Source organism: Sciurus carolinensis, chromosome 7 (assembly GCF_902686445.1).
Source record: "Sciurus carolinensis chromosome 7, mSciCar1.2, whole genome shotgun sequence".
Classification (NCBI taxonomy): domain Eukaryota; kingdom Metazoa; phylum Chordata; class Mammalia; order Rodentia; family Sciuridae; genus Sciurus; species Sciurus carolinensis.
In genome coordinates, this window is record NC_062219.1 from 81,932,755 (window position 1) to 81,956,831 (window position 24,077).

The 24,077-nt window shown below is 37.8% G+C and overlaps 1 protein-coding gene across 5 annotated transcripts in view; it reads left to right on the forward strand.

Moving 5' to 3' along the window:
- The window catches only part of Hmgn3 (high mobility group nucleosomal binding domain 3), a 30,271-nt gene extending 14,913 nt beyond the window's left edge, over positions 1-15,358 (forward strand). For 2 of the 5 annotated variants that reach the window (XM_047557815.1, XM_047557810.1), the window contains exons 2-6: positions 4,208-4,258; positions 10,575-10,604; positions 13,049-13,099; positions 14,243-14,356; positions 14,477-14,876. In XM_047557815.1, the coding sequence (XP_047413771.1) occupies positions 4,208-4,258; positions 10,575-10,604; positions 13,049-13,099; positions 14,243-14,356; positions 14,477-14,608 (378 nt within the window). In that variant the 3' untranslated portion in view covers positions 14,609-14,876. The other 3 variants (XM_047557812.1, XM_047557811.1, XM_047557814.1) reach the window with 3 other exon arrangements.
- The last annotated feature ends 8,719 nt before the right edge of the window (positions 15,359-24,077 follow it).

Genomic DNA, 24,077 nt, shown 5'->3' on the forward strand with positions numbered 1-24,077 from the left:
TCTTTTCTATTTTTGTCCAGCATTATGTTTATAAGATTTACCCATGTTGATGTGCATACCTGTAGACCATTTGTTTTCAATGCTACATATTGTTTCATTATGTATCGTAATATATTTAACTGTCCTCCTGATGGTGGATATTTGAGTTGTTTCTAGATTTTAGCTTAATGTATATTCTTGACATCCTTTTATTTTCATGTTCCTGTGTCCTTGGATTTTCTACCCTTTGTATAAGTGTTAGTTAGCTACATTCATATTGTTCATTTTATTATTTTTAAGTCTTGAGATCTGATTGAGCAAGCACACACACACACACACACACTTATTTTCCCTTTGGGAAGTGAGAGAAGTGACAGAAAACAAAGCCTCTGGCAGGCACACGGTGAAAGAACACACAGGAGTATCCCTGCCTAAGCAACTGCCTAGAAAAACACAAGAAACAACAAAAAATTAAATTGCCTTTTGGAGAGAACAGGTATGAGGATCTTGCCTAAGCTAGCCTTAGCACTAGGTGTGGGGAAAAAAGACTCTCCAGTTAAACTCTGATATGTGGCCACACTCCACACCACCTATGTGTCCTTGAAAACTAATCCTGTGTTCTAAGAATGTAGAAAAATTGACCCTGATGCATCTTGACAACCACATCAGCTATCAGGAATGCCCTATCTCTTCAGCTCAGAAATATGGTATTCTCATTGAGTGGAAGACAGTAGGGCCTACTATGCCAGTTGCTCCCTAGACCCCTTAGATCCTGTTAGGACCTGAAACACATTTGTAAGCCTCCATATGGGATTAATACAAACACCTCTAAGACACAGCAGCCCACTCTGCTCTAGTACCCTTCTGATGAACATTCTACCAGCCCCTCACAGACAGCACTGATACATACTTACCTGATAATGACCAGTACCTGTACCTTTTCAGCTTACCCTGTAAAGAGTGATGCTTCCTTAACTCCATTCACATAGAGAAGTTTCTGACTTGTAGCCCACCAGAGTTACCTGCCCTTTTGAGATTGCTCAGGATCAGCCATGTTCACTTATGCCAAGTTCAGGCCCTCTTTGCTGATTCTTTATCCTAATACAGTCACCAGGTACTCAGTGATCCACCTGCCTGCTTACTTGCCCTAAGACCAGTGCTTGGTGGTACCAGGACTTCCCAGAGCACCCAGGGAGTACCTTCTATGTGACTGCCCTATGTATCCCCCACCTCCATGCTGGCCCAACTCCGCACCTGGGCCAGCTGAGGGAGTCACAGATACGTGAGTACGCATTTTTGTTTGACCATGGTTCTCACCCTCTTGACTATTCTTGGTTCAAACTGAATTAGTGTAAGCCTGCTGTGTCCTGGTGAGTGGAGCAAACTTCTTTGCCTTGGCATTCCCTGCAACCCATTTAACTCACCTCCTTCTTCACATCAGCCCACTAGAAGGTTGAGGTACATCAGAGGCTCCCTGCATGCACCCCCAACCCTTCATTTCCCACTTTTTTTTTGTAATTCCTCACAACCCATGGGGATAAAAAGCTTTGGGCTTTTGTTTCAATCTCTTCATACCATGGCCTCCTCCTTTCTAGCCACATGGCTCAGTGTTAATGGTAGAGAGGGATAAGATGGCCTGTAATAGTAGGTTTTTCCAAAATAGTATACCTGTTACTGTAGAGGTAACAGAAAACAGATGACCAATCTACAGGAAATCTGGACAATAGAACATGTGCTCAATATCTGAATATATGTTGAATATAATTTCATATTTTATAATTCAGAAGAAAACTTAAAAATCTTGTGTCTTTTCTGTTGCATAGCATCTGTATAACAATTCAGTTAGATGCTTTCTCTAATCTGTCAGTTGATAATGAGCATGATCTTTTGAGTTAGATGTCGTTATCATCTGTCATTCATGGGTGATGAGAGCCTCTGATCAAGTCACTGCCCCTGATCATACACCTCCTAAGTAGAGAACCAAGTTTCAAGCAAGTGTCTCAAGCCCCACATCCTGCATTCATGCCATACTAATCACAGCATAAAGATCAGTTGTTCCTAATTGTAGATTTTTATATTCTTATTTGTAGAAAGCCCTTTTGGAGAGATTTCCAGAGGACCAGCTTTGTCTAAGAGTTGTAGCTCCTCAACTAGTCTTATGTTCATTTATCCAAAGGCATTAACATTCTCAGTGTACCTGCTTTTTTGATGCAGTCTTTTTATAATTTCTTCTTTTTAAGTAATTTTTATCTAATACAAACATTATTGGATCACTGTTTAGACTGCTCTCTTGATCATTTTGCTTGCTTCTAATACACTGCCTTGAAAAATATTGAAAATAATGTTATTAACATCAATTTTTCTGATAATAGCTATGTGCTACTTCCTTAACGGCCTAACAATTACAGGTGGAGGGTACCCCAGACTTAAATCTACTGAGTGACCTTACAGATGAGAGCAGCATTTCCAAACAGTCAGAGAGTTTGGTGGGGGTCCAGGAGCATTGAGTCTGTAACCATGGAAGTGAGCAAAGCTAAATGACCCATGAAGGAATCAAACTTGCTGAGATTTGGCGGTCTATCACTCAGCTGACCAATGTTACACAGGTCTTTGTTGCAAACTCTCCTGTGCAAGAGTGGGGAGCAGAAAAGAGGAAGCTGTTTCCTCTCAGAACTCAAGGGTCTCCCTGGAGGAGGAGAAAACAGTTGGTCCACTTGGGAAACAGGAGGTACCTTTATAGACATGAGAGGCTCTGGAAAAGTTGTAGGTAACAGCTCTAGGGAGTAGAGAAGGCTCCCTGTATACTTTGCCTTGAAAAGTTCCTGTTTTAAGATTTTTTATGTACTTTGGACCTATGTCTTACTTACTGTTTTATTATCTAAGCTTTTAAATTTAGTATTATTTTATATAGACTTTGCATATATTAAGATAGCCTATTTTAATCCCATTGCAATAATAGTTACGTAGCTTAAGTAATTCTGTATTATTTATTGAATATGGAAGTTGTTTCTCATTGCTCCATATTAGAAATAGTACAAATAAAACCATATTTTTATAGTTTCTCTTTTTGAATCTGCTTTGAAAATTGAAATTTCTGAGTTGTCATCTGATTAGTCCTGTGTCTTTTTCATAATGCCAGGTTGTTCTTTGAAAAGATTATATTAATTCATGTGACCAGCTCCACTGAATGGTGGGTTTTATGACCTTGTAAATTGTGTTCTCATTTTATCAGATAAGGCGTTACCACATGGCTGTTTTGTTTTGCTAAGCCAAACATTTGTGCCAAATGCGGGTTCGCTGTATCTTTTATGATGCTACACTGTTCATATCAGCCGCCCATTTACTCTGCAGGAGTATTTACCTCCTAGATTATATAGTTGTAAAGTGTACTAAATAGTTTAATTTTGTATTAACATAATTGTTTTCTCATATTTTAACTCTTAGCCAATAGAAATATATTGGGATATCTGAAGTGTCTTATAAATCTCAAATACATTTTACTTTAACATATAAGGAAAATATAAAGTATATTTCCTTCATGGTGTGTGCAGCCTTTGCTTCCTGTCAGGTTTGAACTGTCACAAGACGGGCAGGTGCTGCCCCAGGGGATGGATCAAACTCTGAAAACAAATCAGCTGGGGGTGGGAAGGTGCTTGCCTGTCTTGCTGAGGCTGGGAATGTAGTTGAGATGCTGGAGCTGGATATGGAAAAATAGTCATCCAGGGTAAATCTGTCAAGTCATATTACAAAATGAGCTAGAAATCAAAGAAAGGAATATATAGGATGAAAATATGCTTCTTTGATTGAACTGGGTTTTACCAGCATCCTGCCTTATCTTCAAGGTCACAGTGACTAGAACAAGCAAGTGAAACAAGAGAGTGGATCCCAGGCACCCCAACCACTGACTACTGAGTCCCTGCTCTTTGACTATGATGGACTCATTGAAGATAAATGAAAATTTGCTTAGAGTGCAAGTACACTGAGACCAAGAACTCATATCCACTCTTCTCTTTTAAAAGTAGAGCAATTATGCAGCTAAATGCTGTGTGTGTGTGTGTGTGTGTGTGTGTGTGTGTGTAAAAATAAATCTTTTCATAAACTTATTTTTCCCTGCAAAAAAAAATTGTTGGCTTATCTGATCCCAGGAATAGGAATGACTTCGTACATTTTAATCTTTAACATGTGATTTCTAATTTAAATACAATTCACCAAACTATTTTCTTTCTAGTCCCCAGAGAATACAGAGGGCAAAGATGGATCCAAAGTAACCAAACAGGAGGTAAGTGTATCTTTGACATTCTCTTTTTAATTTTTGAAGTTGAAATGTTTAATATTATTATGATTGTCTAAATCTAAATGAACACTGTTGTAATAACATTACTGACACTACATAAATCAGAGATAAATGTGTGAGTGTCATCTTGTTTGGCAAAGGTATGCTTCATCTGGGTACACTGATCGAGGTATTTTTCCAATTACTATGTTGTTTATTTTTATACCTGTTGGTCCTGCTGTCTTTCAAAGTAGATACTGAGAATTCCTTTTGGGCAAAGAGTGAGATAATAGGTAAATTCATAAAGGAGAACAAAGTCTTCCTTTCATAGCAAGAAAATGAAAGACTGTTGATTTCATAAATTTTCTGCTCCAGTGAGTGAATTATAAATTACTCTTTAGATTCTGAAGATTCACCTAAGAGAATTCTCCTCTAAAGTAAAAAATATGGAAGGATACATAATATGTCAAAATATTAAAACTTTTTTTTTTAAATCAAGAAAACTCTTAGGGTATTAGGAAAACCAATTAGGCAATGATTCAAAGATACTTTCTATTAAAATACAGAAACCTCCAAAAGACCAGGAACTTGGGAGAGATGCTTGTGTTTGACCCTTGATGATAATATTATGACCATTTGAAAAGAGATGGAATAAAAAGTAGGAAATGAGATTTATCTATGACGACAGCCCTTCCCTTTTGCACAGAGCTTTACAGTGTGTGGAGAACTACTGCTCTTACCCTTGCACTTATAATCTAAAAGGGGTCATGAAAAAGACAGAAACAATATCCAGTTACAGATTCTGTGATTGAGTAATACATATTATAATTCATAATTCAGAGAAGTTTGTCATAAATCCCACACAAGATTTGTACAAGGAAATTAGTTCCACCAAATGGGGAACTCTTTAACAGAAATTATAAAGAAGTAATCTAAAAGCGAAGCAAACAAAAGTGCCTGTCTCTACCATTCATGTACCTAGCTGGGCATGGCGGCACAGACCTGTAATCCCAGCTACTCAAGAGGTCGGGGCAGGAGGATCACAAGTTTGAGGCTAACCTGGGCAACTTATTAAGCTCCCATCTCAAAATAAAATAAAAAGGCTGGGGTATAGTTCAGTGATAGAGTGCTTGCCTAACATGCAAGAGTTCAATTCTCAGCACGGCAAAAAAACAAAACAAAGCACACAATGGCATACATGTACCTGGCATTTATTGTCTTCCAGAGTTTGGCATAGTCATGAAGTTTGTGATCCAAAGTCAGGTCATCATACAAACGCTAGAACCAACCAAAAATAATAAGAGCCAACCATAAATACTTGAATTTCCTTGGAAAATGGCAAAGTATAATTTTTAGGACATTTGGTAAGTGTAATTAACCTTAATGTTTTTAGATTTAGCCACCAAAAAAAGTGTTTGAGTTTCTCCTTGAAGACTGACATTTAAGTTGATCTGTCAATCAGAAAATCTAAAAATCATTTTCACACAGTAGATAATTGCTAGCAGAAAGTCTTCCCATTTCCTCTGTGCTAAAAGCAAATATTGATGTTTAGTATATAAAAGATAAATGTGTTTTTACTTACATAGCTGTCATATATATACACATATATATTTATACATACACACATGTTTAGCTGAAGGACCTTTATTATTATTTATATTATGTTTTATTATTTTATTCTATATTGTTTCTATTTATTTTGTGTATTTTTAATATTATTAGTAACAAAAATCTTTTCAAGACAAGACCTGTCATTTAAGCCAAGGCCAGATTAAAACTCACGCTATGTCTATAGGATGTCAACACAGTTACTGGAAAAGTGAAAAGGTCAGTCAGTGAGCTGGTGGCTTTTGGTAAAAACTGTCAGAGAATACACTGATTTTTTTTTTTCTGTTGAATTGAAATTCAGTTCAGACTGAATTTTCCAGTTATGTCATTGAGTATGCACAGCGTTGACTCTACTGAATAGATAACAATTACAAAGGGGGATCCTCTTTTGAAAGTCTTCCACCACTGCTGTGGTATTTGAAGGGCATTGTGCACAGTGTACAGTACCAGGAGATGTAGACAATAACTGACTGAAACCATATATTATAACTGTTCGTTATTCTGAACAGTTCACAAACCCTTTCACATTTATTATTTTGTCTGATCCATATAATAGCCCTAAGATTCCTTCCTTTCTTCCTTTTTTTTTGTTTTTTGTTTTGTTTTGTTTTCTTATTTCTTTTTTGTATTAGGGATCGAATCTTGGGCCTTAAGTATGGTGGGCTCATGCTCTTCCACTGAGCTACACCCCTAGCTCCAGATTCATTTCTTAACAAAAATGTATGAGCGCTTAAAATGTGCTTTAGGCCCAGTGAATTCCTTAGTAAACAAAACCCAAAAATCCCTGACTTCATGAAGCATCCATTATAGTGGGGAAGAAAGAGGTAAAATAAAATAATTGAATATTTGCTATAAAGAAAAATAAACCGAGGCAAGGGAATAACAGATTTGAAGAAGTGCTGTTTTGATAACAAGCAGATATTATTATCCCTATTTTAAGTGGAGCAAACAAGGTACTCAGAGAAATGATATGATTTGTTCTAACTTGGAAATAGTGGAACCAGTAAAGATAGCTGAACCTCCTGATCCAAAATCCACTGTCCCCATTTGCCTTTTCGGCATTCATAAAAATCTGGTAATCCAGTTTCCAGTCTTCTTCATTGCCCAGCCAGAGCTCTATCTTTTCCTACTTCTCAGTTTTGAAAAGAAGGCAATTTCTATTTAGCTTCTCACTTGTTTTTGAGAATTAAAAGCAACCTAACATTTGGGTTTTGATTGGAAGTACATGGTCAGACTCAGGAGGAAAAGAAATATCATGAAAATAAGACTACTTCAAAATTCCAATGGAATTATATATATGTTTGGATCAATATTCAGCAAATTCTAATGATTCTCCTTGATATCTCTGAGATATCTTATTATTGTAAGATTAGACTTGCATGCTACTTTTGCCACTGGACAGGACTCCATGTCTTTCAGAATAGCCTTCACCAGAATTTTCTCCAACTAGGGAATGATCAACTAATCAAATGATTACTGGATAATTCTAATGTCCCCAGCACCAGAAACCAAATGATAAACAATCAAATTTATTGTGTCTGGTATCTGTCATTCTCATGGTACTTGTCTTTTTTTTTTTTTTAATTGAGGATTGAACCCAGAGCCTTAACTTTGCTAGTTAAGCACTCTACCACTGGGTGACATTCCCAGTCCTTTCTTTCTTTTTTCTTTTCTTTCTTTCTTTCTTTTTTTTTTTTTCCCCCTTCCATTATGAGGCAGGATCTCAGTAAGTTGCCCAGGTGGCCCTTGAACTTGCTACCCTTCTGCTTCAGCCTCCCAAATAGTTGAGATTATTGGTGTACCCAGCTGCGCCAGGCTGGTGACTTACCATTCTAAAAGCCTTCCTTCCTCCCTGTGAGCCATTCTTTTGACCACTTGCCTGAGGTTTCACACTTAATCAACAAATCAAGAGAAATTCTTAATATCTTCTTTTTCCTGAGTCCTACCCAACCAGCATGAGTCTTAAATGACTACTTGAAATGCTAGTGTTTTAACAAGGAAAAAATAGCAGTCTAGTCTATTTCATATCCAATAAATATAGTTCAATCATTTATAGATTTTAAGGCTGTGAAAGCTGATGGAACTTTCCAGGAAGGCGTCCACACTTGCATGCATAATCAGTACTGCTGACTGAGTGAAAGGTTAGTCTCAGCCTTCACTGTTTGCTGTGAAGAAAAAAAAAAATCTCTTATAGTGGTTGTTGGAAAGAAAATGTTAAGAAAAGTCGTTTTTTTTTTTTTTTTATGACAGAAAGAAGAGCTGGTTAATTTTAGGCAGGAAGTCATAAAATGATTTTACAGTAAAAGATATGCTTTTTAGAGACTGTCTGGTTTAGAAGCTTATAGAGGGAAGCTTTGTTTTTGCATTAATTACTTAAGCTTTTTATTTTGGAACTCTTATACTGAATTTGAACTAAGTCCTTTGGGTCAAACAGCTTTCAGACCCTGCATAGCAGCAGCACTGGAATGTCTGCCTGGAAATGGTAGTGCTTTGTGACACCACTTAGCCTATTCAGTGTGTTCAGGTGCTCATATGGAGAGGTGAAGACAGAAGCTAGAGCATTACAGAAGGGGAATTTTTCACATGATTTTGCCTCACTTCAATAAGATTTTACTCAGGACAACTAGTTGACAGGCAATTATGAATAGGGGCAAACACACTTGGCTCCTTGTCAGGCCTACACTAAAGAGTAAATGAGTAATTTACTGATTTCTGGTGTTTAATGCTTCTGTTCATCTCAACATTTATTGAGGGTGCCTACTAGACATTGGAGCTATCAAAATATAAGAGAAAAATTGTTCTTTATAGACACGAAACAGGGTGAACAATGAGGTGCGGCTAGCAGGGTACCATATGCCAACAGTCTGGCTGGGGGGATTCGGATAAGGCCCATTCACTTCTCTTTAGCATAGAGGCTTCAACATTTCTTCCTGGAGGGTATCACGATGCTTGCTGTACTTGTGAGATGGTGCTTATAGTTCTTAAGGCAACACAGATGCTTCGAAGCTGAGCTCTGTTTAGTAATGGTGGATCCTCCTTTGCTCCTCCACACTTAGCATGTTGAAGAAGCACAAGACACATACTATTATCCAGTTGAAGGGAAAACGTTTCCTTTTCTTCAGTTTTAACCAGCTAACATGATTGACCATCCTGGAAAAGACACTGCAGGATTTTTCTCATTCCTAGTGTCTTGTGGGTGCATCATCGTATTATACCTATGATATTCATAGCAAGCACCATGTTATTTCCCATGCAGAATGTCATGTACACCCTTCTGTCCTGGTAATCCCAGGGCTGTGATCAAGCTGTGTACTGACTCCTACATCCTAGTGCTCTGGTCAGTGAATATATCCCCGTCAACCACTTAACCTGCAGGTATCCTATTCTCAGCACATTCTGCTAGCTGGCCTTAAGTCCAGCTCTGATCTTTCCTCAAGACCCCAAGGTTAAAATTATTCATGGAGGCCCTGACTCTTCATTTCCGTCTGTAGTTTAAAGAAAGATGAATTTAGATTCTCCGGCTGTTTTCAGCAAGAAATGTGATGTGAAGATGGCAAGAAATATTTCTTCCAATTTGGCCTGATCAGCTGACCTAGACTGACCCTAAGCATGGCTTCAAGAATTTCCATGATTCCTTGCAATCATGGTACAGGTTCCTATTTTCCATTTTTGCTGACCTCCTCAAGAAAAAGTATTTGAAACATTCAAGCTATCATAATGAGGCAAAGTCTTCATAAGGGAGTAAGAATTAAGGAAAAGCTTGAATTAATTTATTCAGCAAGTATTCTTGAGTATATATTATTTGCTAGGTAGTACACTATTCTGCCGGAGATGGAGCAGTGAATAAACAGACAAAATGTATAGAGTATTTATTTCTGAAATACTTGTAAAGAAGGCAATTGTGATTTTAGAATGTGAAATCCCCTGCTGGATGGTAAGTAGAATATCAATTCTAGTGTAATTTGCTGAAGCACCTAGGACAGTTCGGTTATTTTAAAATTTTTTACAGTCTCATTTGCTATTAACTTGTACCATCCTTAAAGAAAAATTTCCTAAAAAAAAATCTAACCTCTAAATTCAGTATCAGTATCTAATCTTTATAGTTCCTCTCTGGGTTTTCTAAACTTTGAGATTAAAAGAAAAGATTAGTGAACATTTTACTTTAGTTAAATCTTTAAATATCTTTTTTAGTAGATAAGTGTGTTATTTTGTTAAAGGCACAAAGAAGTCTTTCTTGTTAGCTGTGTAAGATTTTTAGTCATTCTCTCTCTTCCAACACAGCAAAAAGATGGGAAACTCCTGCTATTCTGGTTTCTTATTATATAAGTCTTCTTGTATTAATTTGTAAACTTTAGTTCCATTTTTAAAAGAACAAGAATCAGACTAGAGACCATTTCTTAAACTTCAATTTTGTCACAAAAGAAAAGATTATGGTTTAGGATAGAGCCAAATGTCATCTTCCTTTCCCTTTTTTTGTTGCCATGGCCCTAATTGATAGAGGCCACTTATTTGAACAGTGTGCCTGCACTTCTTTAGGAGCACTTTCTCTGAAGTTATTAATGGTACCCAAGCAACGTGGGTGTGTTTCACCTGGAGAGGGTAAAGGGAGTCATATATTATGTTCTTTCAACAAAATAGGATATGTCTAGAATAATTTTTTAAAAATCAAACTGGTTGTATATAATTACAAATTTTTTTTCCATTCCTTTTGTAGCCCACAAGACGTTCTGCCAGATTGTCAGCAGTAAGTGCCTCAGAGCCCCTTTGGTGTTCCTTCTTATATGTGCATTGTCCCTTTGTCCAAAGCAAAGCAGCAAAAGGAAGACTAAGGTGGTATTTCCCTTGAGTTTATTTTCTTTTTGAAAATGAACTAGGGTCTAGCAAATTTGACCCATGTTCCTAAGCAATTCACTTAATCAGATGTATCAGTGAAAATCAATGGCTAGTGCCATGACCAAGAAAATAAAGCCCAGGGTGTTGTTTGATATTGCTAGATCTCTGCAGTGAAAGAAGTACCTCAAGCTATGTCCTTGTCTTCAAACTGTATACCAGATGTGTTGAAGTGGACAGATTTCTGATATTTTTGCCCACAACTCATACTTTAGAACATTTTTTTCCAGTGTCAGAATGTTCTGAATCCATACACTTTAACCCCATTTCAGTCCTGGAACATCTTTGGAAATGTAGTCATACCTCATTACTTGGAGTCTTCTATGGGTGGGGATTAGAATAACAGCTGGGGTGGGCAGATGTGGCGGAGCCTTAGCCACAGCTATTCTCCACTCTTCCTTACCAGCCTTCATGTATACCATGCTGGCTCTTGTGCTCCTCCCTGCTGCTCTCCTAACGTACTGGTCCTCACTCCACCAGTAGACATATCAGTCTGACTCTGGTGGAGGATTTTGGTCAAATTCCTGCAGCCCAAGGTGCTCCCCAAGAAGGTGGAGAAAGGCCTTGACCTGTTGGTTGACAGCATATATCCTGACACTAGATGTTACAGGAGCTGCAAGCCTGGATTTCATCCTCAGCCTACACCTGTACATGGAAGTGGGTGCTAAGACTAGTCACAAGTTCAGAAGTGTAGCTGAGTTAGGATTGAGTGAGCCAGTGTTTCACTTGAGTCCTTAAGGAAGTGGTAATAGAGTCACCAGAAGGATTTAAGAGGTAGGGGTGCTGTTGTGAACCTCTAGTCAGTTAATGGAATAATCTTTGTAAGTCAAAGGAAAACCATAATTTAAAAGAAGACTTTCCCTGACGGCCAAGAACCAGCTATATAAACCTCTTCCACTAAGATCACCCTGTGTGCCAACACAGCCTCCTCCAAGGCTAACAGGATTACAGACTGTACAACTTCCATTCTTGGTCCCACCAAAAACTCTGAAGGTTGAGTCAGGGCGAAAGGTCTCTCACAGAAAATATAAAAAGAAATTACTCATTGTAAATTGAGAAAACATGTGTCTATTAATTTGTCAAAACTTAGAATAAAAAATGTTTTAGATCATGAAAACTGAGGAATGATGGAAGCTGCTGTATTTGGGAAACAGTCTGCAGATTTAGGGTGATAAGATTAATAAAAACATTCCTTACTTTTCAAGCTCAGTTTTATTTTTTGTATTTGAAAGGTCATTTCTAACCATCTGTCTTCTGGAGTTGCATTGCTATAGTCTCACTTTATTGCCCTGAACCTGAACCTCTTGCAGACTGAGTGAAGGGACATGCAATTTTCTCCATAGAGGGAAATCATGGTAGTATTTTCTACTTTAAAAACCATTCTTCTAGTGCTAGGAGAAAATATACATTTTTTTCCCAAGCTTTATGAAAGGAATATTTGCCTGAAAATATCTACAGAGAATCCATGGTTTAAACTGGTTATCTTTCACCAGTGCCCACAGGTGCCTCCTGGTCTGAGACCCCTGTGGAGCTGGCCAGGCCTGAAGCTCTGTGGAAGGAGGACCATGGCCAGAGGGTTTGGGTGCTACTCATGAGAATGGGAGGGAAACCAAATAAGACAGGAGAAAACAGTTTCCTAGTGGGCTCTCTGGCTAATATTAGCTGCAAACTTTTAAACTTTAGGAACCAACAGTGGACGTGTTATCACTATAATTGTGTTCTAATGAAAGCACTAGCAACAAATGAGCTCAGTGTCTGAGTGGGCAAGAGATTGTCACCTTAAGCTGGCATTGGAAAGGATGAAAGTAAGAAGAAGCTTGGATACAGAACTTGAAATCTACATCAGAGGGGGAAGGGTTTGGAAATGGTTTTGAACTGCTTCACAGACAGCAGCCTTCATTCCTAGATGGGTTTTGCCTGTGATTGTGCTGTGGTTTCTAGACTTCAGGGACAGCCAATGCAACTGAATTCATGGAGCCATTTGGCCAAGGGCCTGAGTCATTCCTCTTGCTGCTGTGCTGTGATAAAAGGAATTACAGAGACATTGGTGCTAGAAGCTTAAATCTGTTCTCAGAGAGCTATTCTGAACTGGGGAACAATGAGTGGACTTTTCAATCTCACCTGCCGTTGGCTTGGAAATCCAGGATGAAAATAGTTAATGAAATGCCAAAGTCTTTATGCTGTTTCCTGATGCTGAAAATAGGGTGAGATTGCCTTTGAAAGAACAAAGTCAAACTCAAAATGGATAGTTGTCTTTGCAATTCTCCTTGTCAGTATTTATATAATTTATCTTTATAGAAACCTGCTCCACCAAAACCTGAACCTAAACCAAGAAAAGCATCTGCTAAGGTAAGAGGTGCTCCCTTCCTCCCACCTTTGACTTTTTAGACAATGAATAAATTATAGTTCCTTACCCAAAAATCATCCAAGGAAACTCAGTGTTTAATGGTTCAGGCTAAAATGTACTGACCAGAAAGCCATTACCACTGTTATGGGCTTTCTTAAAAGGCATAAAGCACAGTTTTATGCTTTAGCAGAATGTGTTTTCCATTTGGTCAATGAGGCGCAGGAAGTCAGAGCAGGTTGCTCTGGAAGTCTCATGTCCACGGGGATGCTGGCATCTACCTCAGAACATGCAATTCACATGGTTCCTGAATGGACCTGGGGGGAGGGGCTTCTGACCTCATATAACTGTTAGTAAGAAGCCAGTCTCGTAACTAATAATAACAAAATACTTATTAATGCCAGCAGATGATTAATTGTTAAATAATTAGCTCTCATACTATGCCAGACACTGTTCTGATTGTTTTACCACATAACACATCAACTCATTTGAAGTAGATATGAACATCCTGTTTTGCAGGTGAGGAAACTGAAGTATATAATTATCAAGAACTTACCCCCCAAGTGGCTTTTCTGTGCTCTGCCCTTCAGAGCACCATCCCTGTTTTGAGTTGTCTGAAACTGTATGGTGGTGTGAGTTGTTGATTTCAGAAGAACTCACTTCTGTAGCTTGGTCTTAAAATTAGGAAACTTTCCCTCATCTGAGCCTTCGTTTTGAAGTGTTTTCTCAGCTTTCTAGTTAGGCAAGTCACATAACTCCATGTGAGATGTCTCATTGGAAAGCAGCAGCAAAGCCACCACAGCCAGGTTCTCCCCAGCTCTGTCTCCTGTTTCACCAAGTCCTGCAGCTGCCCTCTCAATGGCAGAATCACTTCTCACTGTGGAGAGGTGGTCCACCCCGCCAGTACATGAGGACTGCCATCTTGTTTGCCACAGAAAGGAAAGTCCAATGGGCTTTCTAAGCAGCCTATTACATTTTCATAGACACTCAGTGTAACTCAGTTAAAACCCAGCAAAACTGGGTCTCTGGTTTCCCCTGAAAGGTCACCATGGTGGGCATCGTTGTATTTGGACAGAAGTAAATTGATCTTTGCTAATTGCACTATTATCTAACATACACTGTTCCCTTGTGCTTTGATCTGCTGTTAGAAAGAACCTGGAACAAAGATTAGCAGAGGTGCTAAAGGAAAGAAGGAGGAAAAGCAGGAAGCTGGAAAGGAAGGTACTGCACCATCTGAAAATGGTGAAACTAAAGCTGAAGAGGTACTTTCCATAAATACCTCCCACTGATTGAATCAGTGTCTTAAAAGAAACTGCTCAATCCTTCAGCCGGTGATAGCATGCTCATAATGTCTCTTTTTATTGCCTGTAATGTTATTGCAGATCCACATCTCTCGCTCAACTGTTAATGTCTCAGCCTCCAGAAGTACCCCACCCAGCACACTGTCAGTAAAGGGGCAGATTGAAACAGTGAGAGTTAAGGGTACAGTAGAAAATTCTGCATGTTTGCAGTGACTAGAATCAGATAGTGGTGTGATGTTTTTTATTTTGAGCAGGCGGGTTTTGCAGGTGAGGTTTCTGTGGCTGTTTGAAAAGCAGAGAGTAATAAACGCAGCAGTGTTGGCATCATGTACTCCTGCCTTGTCTGTTCTCCACCCAGAGTTGAAGTAGGTTGTACATAGAGCTGCAAAAAACATATGTTCAAAAGTGTGCGTGTTGGTGGGTGGACTTTTCCTTGGCTGTAGTAGTTTAAGTGATAACCGTATCCTTTTTTCTTTCTTTTTCACAGGCACAGAAAACTGAATCTGTAGATAACGAGAGAGAATGAATTATCATGAAAATTGGGGTTGATTTTATGTACCTCTTGAGACAACTTTTAAAAGCTATTTTTACCAAGTATTTTGTAAATGCTAATTTTTTAGGACTCTACTAGTTGGCATACAAAATATATAAGGATGGACATTTTACCCCTCATAGTACTTTTTGGAAATCTCCATCATCCTCAAGTAAAATAAATATCAATTTAATATTGGAAGCTGTGTGTTAAATTGATTCAGCATTCCATACATTTGCTTTAAAAACTTGGTCCTGTGCATATGTGGTGTTTTTACTGTGCATATTTAAATTTTTCATGCAGTTTTTCTAGAGCAATAATCAGTGGTGCTTTTGTACCTAGGTTTTATGTGATTTTAATGAAACATGGATAGTTGTGGCCACCTGCTGACTATTTGTGGTTTAAAATAAAAGGTTTTCTTGTCTGCAAAATACCTGCCTCTTAGTATCTTTACTAAATTGAGGGATAGCTTCATTTTATTACTGCAAATGATGTAAGGAATTTCTAGTCTGTCCCATGACAATATCTCTAAAAAGTCAAACAGGACTGTTTCTTAATTTTTTGACCTTTAACATTGGTATTATTTTCATGAAACATCTGTGACTGCTAGTGTAGAAGAATTACATGTAACTCACTTTATATCAGGTGCAGCTTCAATATGTAATAAAACTTATAAAATACCAGTGTTTTTAAAGTTCTTAAAAACAAGATAGAGTTCTGCCAAACTATTAAAAACCTAAATGCTGCTCGTCTTTGAAAATCTCCCACTTTCAAAATGACAGAGTCATATCTGTGCTAAAATGCCATCCTATTCGTCGAAGACTTCCCAGCTCTGAAAACTCTTCAGCCAGTACAACCAAACTGTGGCCTTGCATCAGCCCGAGAGGAGAGTTGGCATAGATAGTATGAGAGCTCTTTTCTAGGCTAAGTGGGAATGTGGGGTGTGTGTGACATACTGGAAGGGGAAAATCCAAGCTGTTCAACCTTTGACTTTTAAATAGTATCCTCTGTCTACAGAAGGATATAGCAATGCCAGGAAGAGAAGAGTTGCTCTGTAAATGCAATTTGTTATTGTTTGTGTTCCCTCAGAAGTTTGGGAACTGTGAGCACCTCAGGAAAGCTGAATTGTCTGGATTCCACTTAAATGAAGACTGGAATCTTTAAGATGTAGGGTAGTTCCTGCACTGCTCAGGGACTCCTGCAAAAAGACTATTGACCCCCAGGACCTGTGTTTGTTGTACTATCAACAAAACAAAGTCCCCCCCTCAAGTGTGTATTTAGTTGCTGAGAATTTAAACTTGTGTCACTGTTCCAAGTCTGTCATTGTCATTTGTAGATATCAACCATATGTGCAGAATTTTCCTTGGTTTCTTAACACTAAATGTAACTTAACTCCTGAGTTTTGGAGATTCTGAACAGTTTTACTTCAAAGAAAAATATCTGGTATCCTGTGAACACTTTACAAAAAATATATTTAACATGCCATTAATACACAATTGAAGTACATTAATGGCTAGTTTCCAATTCAAAAGTGGAATTCAATCTCCATAGATTTACTTTCTAAAAAATTACAAAAGTGATACAGATGATTTTTTAAAATATCAGACATTATAATAATACATAAAGCAAAAAGCAAACCAATAACTCTTCCTTTCCCCCATTTCTACATCCCAGAAGTAATTACTGCATACCATTTTGTCTATATGTGTGTGTATATAAGTACATATGTGTGCATGCACATACACATACATACACACATAATTTTTTTAAAAGAATGAATCACACTGTTTGAATTTATTCAATCTTAAAGTCCAATTGGAGACAAAGATTTCCTTTTCTATGTTTCTTATTTATTTTTTTCCCAGAACTGGGGATTGAACCCCAGGTACTTTAATCAGTGAGCTATGGATATAGCTCTCTTTGTTTTGAGACAGGTCTCTCTAAGTTGCTGAGGCTGACCTAAAACTTGCAAAAACCTCCTGCCTCAGTCTCCTAAATCACTGGGATTACAGGTATGCACCACTGCACCCAGCTCATTTCAATATTTCCAACATTTCAGTGTTGCCAGTGAAACTGCAATAACATGCTTGTACATAAAACTTTGTCTACTTATGTATTTTTGCTAAACTTAATTGTTTTCCTAGAAATGGAATGTATAAATCAAAGGAAATGTACATTTGACATTCTGAATTTTGCCGAAAATGCACCAATTTCCACTCCCACTAACAGCTTATGAATGCCATCTCTTCCACCTTTGCCAGCACTCTTATTTTTACCAATCTAATAAGTAAAAAATATGCCTCACTGTTATAATTTTAAATTTTTTTATACCGGTTAAATTGAATTTGTGCTTATTGACCCTTTGAATTCTGTGAATTCTGATTTTTGTCTATTTTTCTACTGAGGATCCAGTGTGTTTTAAATCATTAATTTTATTGATGATTGATGCTATTACTTTTATTTGAAACACAACAATCAAGAGTTCTGTGTGGAACACTGGTATATGTCTAAGTACATGGATATTATTGCCACATTGATAATGCATGTGAATACTGTAGTTCTGACAGCTCCCCAAAACAACCAAGAACCTCAGATTGGTTGCCTAGACCTGCAGATCTGACTAATGCAGAGCCAAAGCTAAGACAAGCTGCCTGCAATAGATTGTACCCAATGCATTCCATTGGAGTAAGTGGACTTCAAAAGGAATGTGGCCACCAGGTGCAGTGGTGCACGCCTGTAATCCCAGTGGCTCTGAAGGCTAAGGCAAGAAGATCCCGAGTTCAAAACCAGCCTCAGCAGAGGCAAGGCACTATGCAACTCGGTGACCCTATCTCTAAGTAAAATACAAAATAGGGCCAGGGATGTGGCTCAGTGGCCAAGTGCCCCTGAGTTCAATCCCCAGTACCACCCACCCAAAAAAAGGAATGTGGTCCACAAATTCCCAGTTACAAATTCTGTGATGGGATAATGTGAACCAAAAGTCAAAATACATTGATCTAATAATACATGAACTGTCCCATGAAATTCTGAATGTACATTGATATAATAAGTTTGGAACAAGTTATGAAATGGAGATACTCAAAATTTAGGGAACTTTTCCCTCTGCTAGAGGCATAAATACTACCCCTTAAGCCAAATGAATAGGCTTAGGGAAGCCATCCAAATTCTCAGCCATCACATGTTAATGTGTCTTTTCTTCTAATGCTTTTCTCTTAGTCATGAATTCCAAATTTTCATTATTTTCTATTATTTTATTTGGAACATTGACTTTTAAATCTCAGGATAATTATAATGATTAAGATAATAATAGCCAGAATTTATTTGGTGCCCAATAATAAGCACTTTATATAAATTATCAATTTGAGATAATTTATGAATTCTTTAATTATTTTAATGTTATGTTCCTATACCCTAGTAAAAATGTAAGTCCAATATTCCACACCAAATAGTGACATTGATTCACTTAAAACTGCAAAGAGAACTTTGTGATTATGCATCTCAACCTCATGGCAGGAAAAAAAAAGTCTTAAAGATGATTTTTATATTTAAAGCTTCATGCCCTTGAATTGGGCAATGATTTCTTAAGCATGATACTAAAGGCACAAGAAAACAAAAGTTAATTTAAAAACTAAGAAAGTAAAGACAACCCACAGAATGGGAGAAAATATTCTCAAATCATATATCTAATAAAGGTCTAGAATCCAGGATATATAAATAACTTCTAAAAGACAACCCACTTTAGAATCTCCACATCATGTATAACCACAAGACTGGGATCCTAATTAGAATAAGATATTCTACATGTTTGTATAAATATGTCAAAATAAACACTACTGTCATGTATATCCAAAAAGACCAAATAAAATTAGACAACCCACTTTAAAAATGGGCAAAGAATTTGAATAGACATTTGTTAAAAACACGGCAATAGCCCATAAGCACATGAAGGAATGGTCAACATAAGTCATTAGGGAAATGCTATTCAAAACCATAATGAGTTCACACCCACTGAGATGACTGTAACAATAACAAAAGGAAAATAACAAGGGTTATCAATGATATGGAGAAAATGGAGCTTTCATTCATTGCCCGTGAGAATGTAAAATGGTTTGGTAACGCCTCAGAAAGTTAAACATAGAGTTACCCTATCACCCTGCAATTCCAGTATTAGGTATATATCCAAGGGAACTGAAAACATGTTCACACAAAAACTTGTATATGACTGTTCATGATAGCATTTTTTATAATAGCCCTAAAGTGAAAACAATCCAGATGTCCATCAACTAATAAGTGGATAAATAAAACAGATGAACCTTGAAAACAATACACCAAGCACAACATACCAAGTGAAAGAAGGCATGCATAAAAGGTCATATATTGTTTGTTTCCATTTATATGAAATATCCATAAAAGGCCTAGAGACACAGTAGGTATTGTGGGAGAAAAGAATGAGGAAAGACAGCTAAAGGGTGCAGGGTGTCTTGGGGGTGTTGGAAATGTTCTGGAACTGAGTGATGATGATGTTTGCATGACTTCAAATGTACTAACAACCATAGACTTGTACTCTTTATTTTAAAAATGGCATTTATCATGTTACAGAAAACACTTAAAATCTGGAAACCTGGGTTTATAATCTGGAGCCCTGGATTTAAATACCAGTACTATTTCTCAGTAACTATATGAACCTAGACAGATCATTTAACTTCCACCTCTCAATATTATTATCTCTAAAATAGAGATAACACAGTACAAAGGTATTAGGATTGAATGAGATGGTTACTGTGAAATCAGCACAGTGCCTAAAGTACTGTAGGTTTTCCATATATGTTGATTGAACTGGAATTAGATGAGTACCAATGGGCTTTGTAGGCATTCTCTAATGATTATATATTACACGTTTGTTGTCAGCAGTCAGTTTGGATGAGTGAGTCTCCCTTGAAAAGCACGAAAGGAAGAATTGTGCTTCACTTCAAAGCACATTTTAAGCTTGTGAACCCTGAAGGCTGAGTGCCTGAATTCAGTCCTGTCTTTGTTTTTTACTGAGTGTGTGACCACAGACTGTTCACTCAGTCTGTCTTACCTTAGTGTCCCCATCTATAAATGGGAAAAAAAATAGCATTTACCATTATTATGATTTGGATGTGAGGTGTCCTCCAAAAGCTCACATGTGAGACGATGCAGGAAGGTTCAGAGGAGAAATGATTGGGTTCTAAGAGTCTTAACCCAATAAGTGAATTAATCCCTAATGGGATTAATTGACGTGGTAGGGTGTGGCTGGAGGAGATTGGAATTGGGTGTGGCTTTGGGGTATGTATTTTGAATCTGGAGAGTGGAGTTCCTCTCTCTCTCTCTGCTTCCTGATGATGTGAGCTGTCTCCATCTGCCACATTCTTCTGCCATGATGTTCAGCCTCTCCTCAAGCCCTGAGGAATGGAGCCAGCCTTCTATGAACTAGGACCTCTGAAACTGTGAGCCCTCAAATAAACCTTTCCTCCTCTATAATTGTGCTGGTCAGATCATTTAGTCACAGCAGTGAAAAGCTGACTAAAACAACTATACGGGGTGTAACACAAAGTAAGTGTTCAGGAAGTATTATTACTAGTCAAAATGAAGGGCTGCCTGGATGTTTTCTCCTTGAGGGTGGGCAGCATGCTTTCATTCTCCCTTGTGCCTTCAGGCATAGAGACCCACTAATCACTTGTTGAAGTGGCTGTGGTCTTCAAAGTTCAGGCAAGAACCAGGTTTGGGGTTGTTACCACTGCAGTGTATATCCATCTCCAGATGAAGTTAAATGAATGGTATAGCCAAACCTAGCCACTTCAATTCCAGCCAGTATTGCTTAGAATTAATGCAAAAAAACTGAACCATCTATATCTCATTTAGTTTTTATTTAGCTAACACTTTTGAAAACACTAATGCCATTACTGTAAGAGCTTCTTTCTTTTAGCTGTGGTACCCTTCTTGTGACAATACTTGTTCAGCTTGTGTACTCACATATTTACTTTTGATACAGACCCAACTTCACTCTTGTAGAAAAATTACATCATGCTCTATATAATACCTTTCTTTCCAGATCATAAAGTACTTAACAACTGAACAAAGGATATTCTCTTAGAGGTAAATATTCTTGGATCTAGGTTAATGGGGCTCATGAGTTCTTTGAAGCCAAAGCATAAACTCATAAAGATTGGAACAACACCTGAGGTCATCTACTACTCCCTCTCATGTAGCTTAGATTCCCCAGAGTTGCTCAGATGGATTGAACACCTCCAGCTTTTGAGAAGTTCTCACCCAAGCAGCTCTGAAAGTTAGAAAGTGGTTTCTAATTGGTACTGCAAGAATTATCTCCCTGTCGCATCCAATTTTTTATCCCATTTCTGCCAGGATTGGAAACATATGAATTAGCTTGATTCTTCCCCAGCGGCTCTTCAAACATCTGAAGTTGCCTATCACATCCAATTTGAAACACCTCTTTTTTTCTCACCCATCCTCATAGACTACTGTAGTAGGACATAGATCTCTTTTTAAAAAATGTGATGCATTTCAATGAGGCTTTTGAATTTAGATTGAGAAGTGGGGGCAGAAATTATTCAAAAAAATTGCATTAGGTGAAATATAGGAAATGCTTATCTTCTCTTTAAGACTTGCAAAAACAATGATTTCATATTGCCCAACCTATACTTTTTCCCCAGTTATTTTACCCTTTACAAATTTTATTAGTATATCTTCTGTGAGTTCATCCTGATCTCTAACAAATATGCTTTACTGAGCAAAGAGTACTCCAAGATTGCATCAAAGTCTTCTTCCAGGCTCACACTCATAGAAATATATTAAACATCTAAATATCAGGCACTGGGATACAATGGTGAGGTCAGTTTCCCTGCTCTTATGGAGCATGGGGTCTAGTAAAGAAGCCTACATTAATTACATAGTAACACAAATAAATGTATGTTTACATGAGCCATTACAGAACCCTAACTTCTTCCACAGTAAACCTTTAATGTCATTCCTCTAATGGATTTCATTTTCAGGACTATATCTCAATGACCCTAGCAGATGTTAGCCATAAACAAAGCCACAAGAAACTAAATAAGTTAACTTACTGAACAGCATTTTTCAAGTATTATTCATCTGGTTGCCATAGAGCACTTGCCAAAAATGACAATTTGGGTTTGGCATAATTAACGTTTAGTTGTACTTCCAAGAAATAATTAGCCATGAGTACTTCTCATGGCTCTTCCACTGATATCTTTTTGGACTAGAAGTTTCCAGTCTGTCACACAAATGGCCAGTGGGATTTGAATGACCTAACAGGTAAAACAACAGTTTTGGGGAAATAAAGGATGAGAGGAAGGTGGTCTCAGAGTTGAAAATCATAGAATTTGATTGACCTTAGTGATATATAATGCAGTTTTGTTCTTAGAGCTGAGTCTCCCTTGAATTTCAAAAGGATTGCTTTTTTTTTTTTTCCCTGAGAATTTTCTGAGATCTTCTAATAGGGGGAACTAAATCAGAATAAGGTGATTTAAAAATATGCTTTCACTTTTTGATGGAATTCAATGGGAAAAATTGGTAATGAATGATACTCTTTTTGAAAATGGGCTTACTCAGCATATACAAAGCACCACAAATGTTCAATAAGCAACTGTTAAAGCAGCCACTGTGTCCTGAGTCCTGCACCAACAGAGTAATCACAACTCCAAAAAGAGATGCAATTTTTAACTTTGCCATTATGGGCAAGATAGGCCCTTAGCCAAATTCACTTCTCAATTTTTTATACAACAAATTTGAATACTAATTCATCAAAACTGAGATGGAATAAGACCCTCTGTGAATCAACAAGTATCTACTGCATGACCCATGATGGATAGAAACAAAGGAGAATTTCATCGATCATTTCTATCACAATGAGTTGCCTTTCTGTCGTCTTCTCACAGAACCATTTATGTGCTTATTTCATCCATATTGTAGAACACGATCTATTTCCACAATAGAAACTGAGTCTCAGGAAGCAGGGAATCATTCATCTTTTTGTCCTCCAAAGCACCTATTTGGTGCCGGGTAATTACTCAATGAGTATTTATTAAAATATTTACATGAACTAAATTAAAAGTCCAAGTTGTTCTCCCACCGTTTAAGCACTAAAAGACATAAAAGAGGAAAAAATATTTTCCAGTGCACAAAATTAAGTGTTGAATGTGTGCAGTTCAGACTAACAGGGCTCTAAGGGACCAGAGAAGGGATCATCTTGATTAGCTGGGAGAAGAATTAGTGGAGGACAGCATGTAGATGCCCCTGATCCTTTAAGGGCTTGGACTGGACCAGATGGAGGGGGAGTAGTTTTTGGACCTGAGAACAACCTTTCCAGAGGCTGAAGGGTAGGATAGGGAATCAGATATTCCTAGGTTAGTTCATCTCTCAAAACCAAGCTTTGACTACCTGAACAAATCCATTCATTATTTTGCACTTCCGTTTCTTCTATAAAATGATCTGACTGAATTTGATTAGTGACTCATAAAACTGCTTTTAAAGCAACCGAATGTGGACAATTCTTTCATGGTGATAGTAGGGGAGCTTCAGGGCAGGACTCGGTAACTTACCCTCCTGGCTGTCATCTCACCCTTGAGGTGGCCCTGAGAGCTCATTGACTGAATCCATGGGATACAATTTGAAAACCCCAAATAGGGTACCTCTAAAGGTCTTCATGTGAAGAATTTACTTATGTCAAAACTTAAATAAGAAAGGAAGGAAAGAATCAAACCTCTGTGGTGACAGAGTGACTCCTTCCAATAATGAGTGGGCACAGTTTGTGTAGAAAGATATGGAGATACCATGACTGGAGTGCAGGGTTGATGGTGGGAAGCAGGAGGAACTGAGACTGTGCACATGAAGCACTCTGCACTGTGGCTGGCACAAACACTCAGGAAATGTTATGTAAATGTATGTGGGAATGGAGGCAAAGTACATGAGACTCACAATCATACAAAGCCTTGAATGGTGGCCACCAGTTTTTGGACTTGATTCAGCAAGAAACAAGAAGCCACCCTAGATTCTTCCACAAGGGAGAGGGAGAATGAGCTTGTTTTCTCAGAAAGAGGCATCTCCCTCAATTAACTCATATTTTTTCTTTAATTAGAATATAGTCTGAAT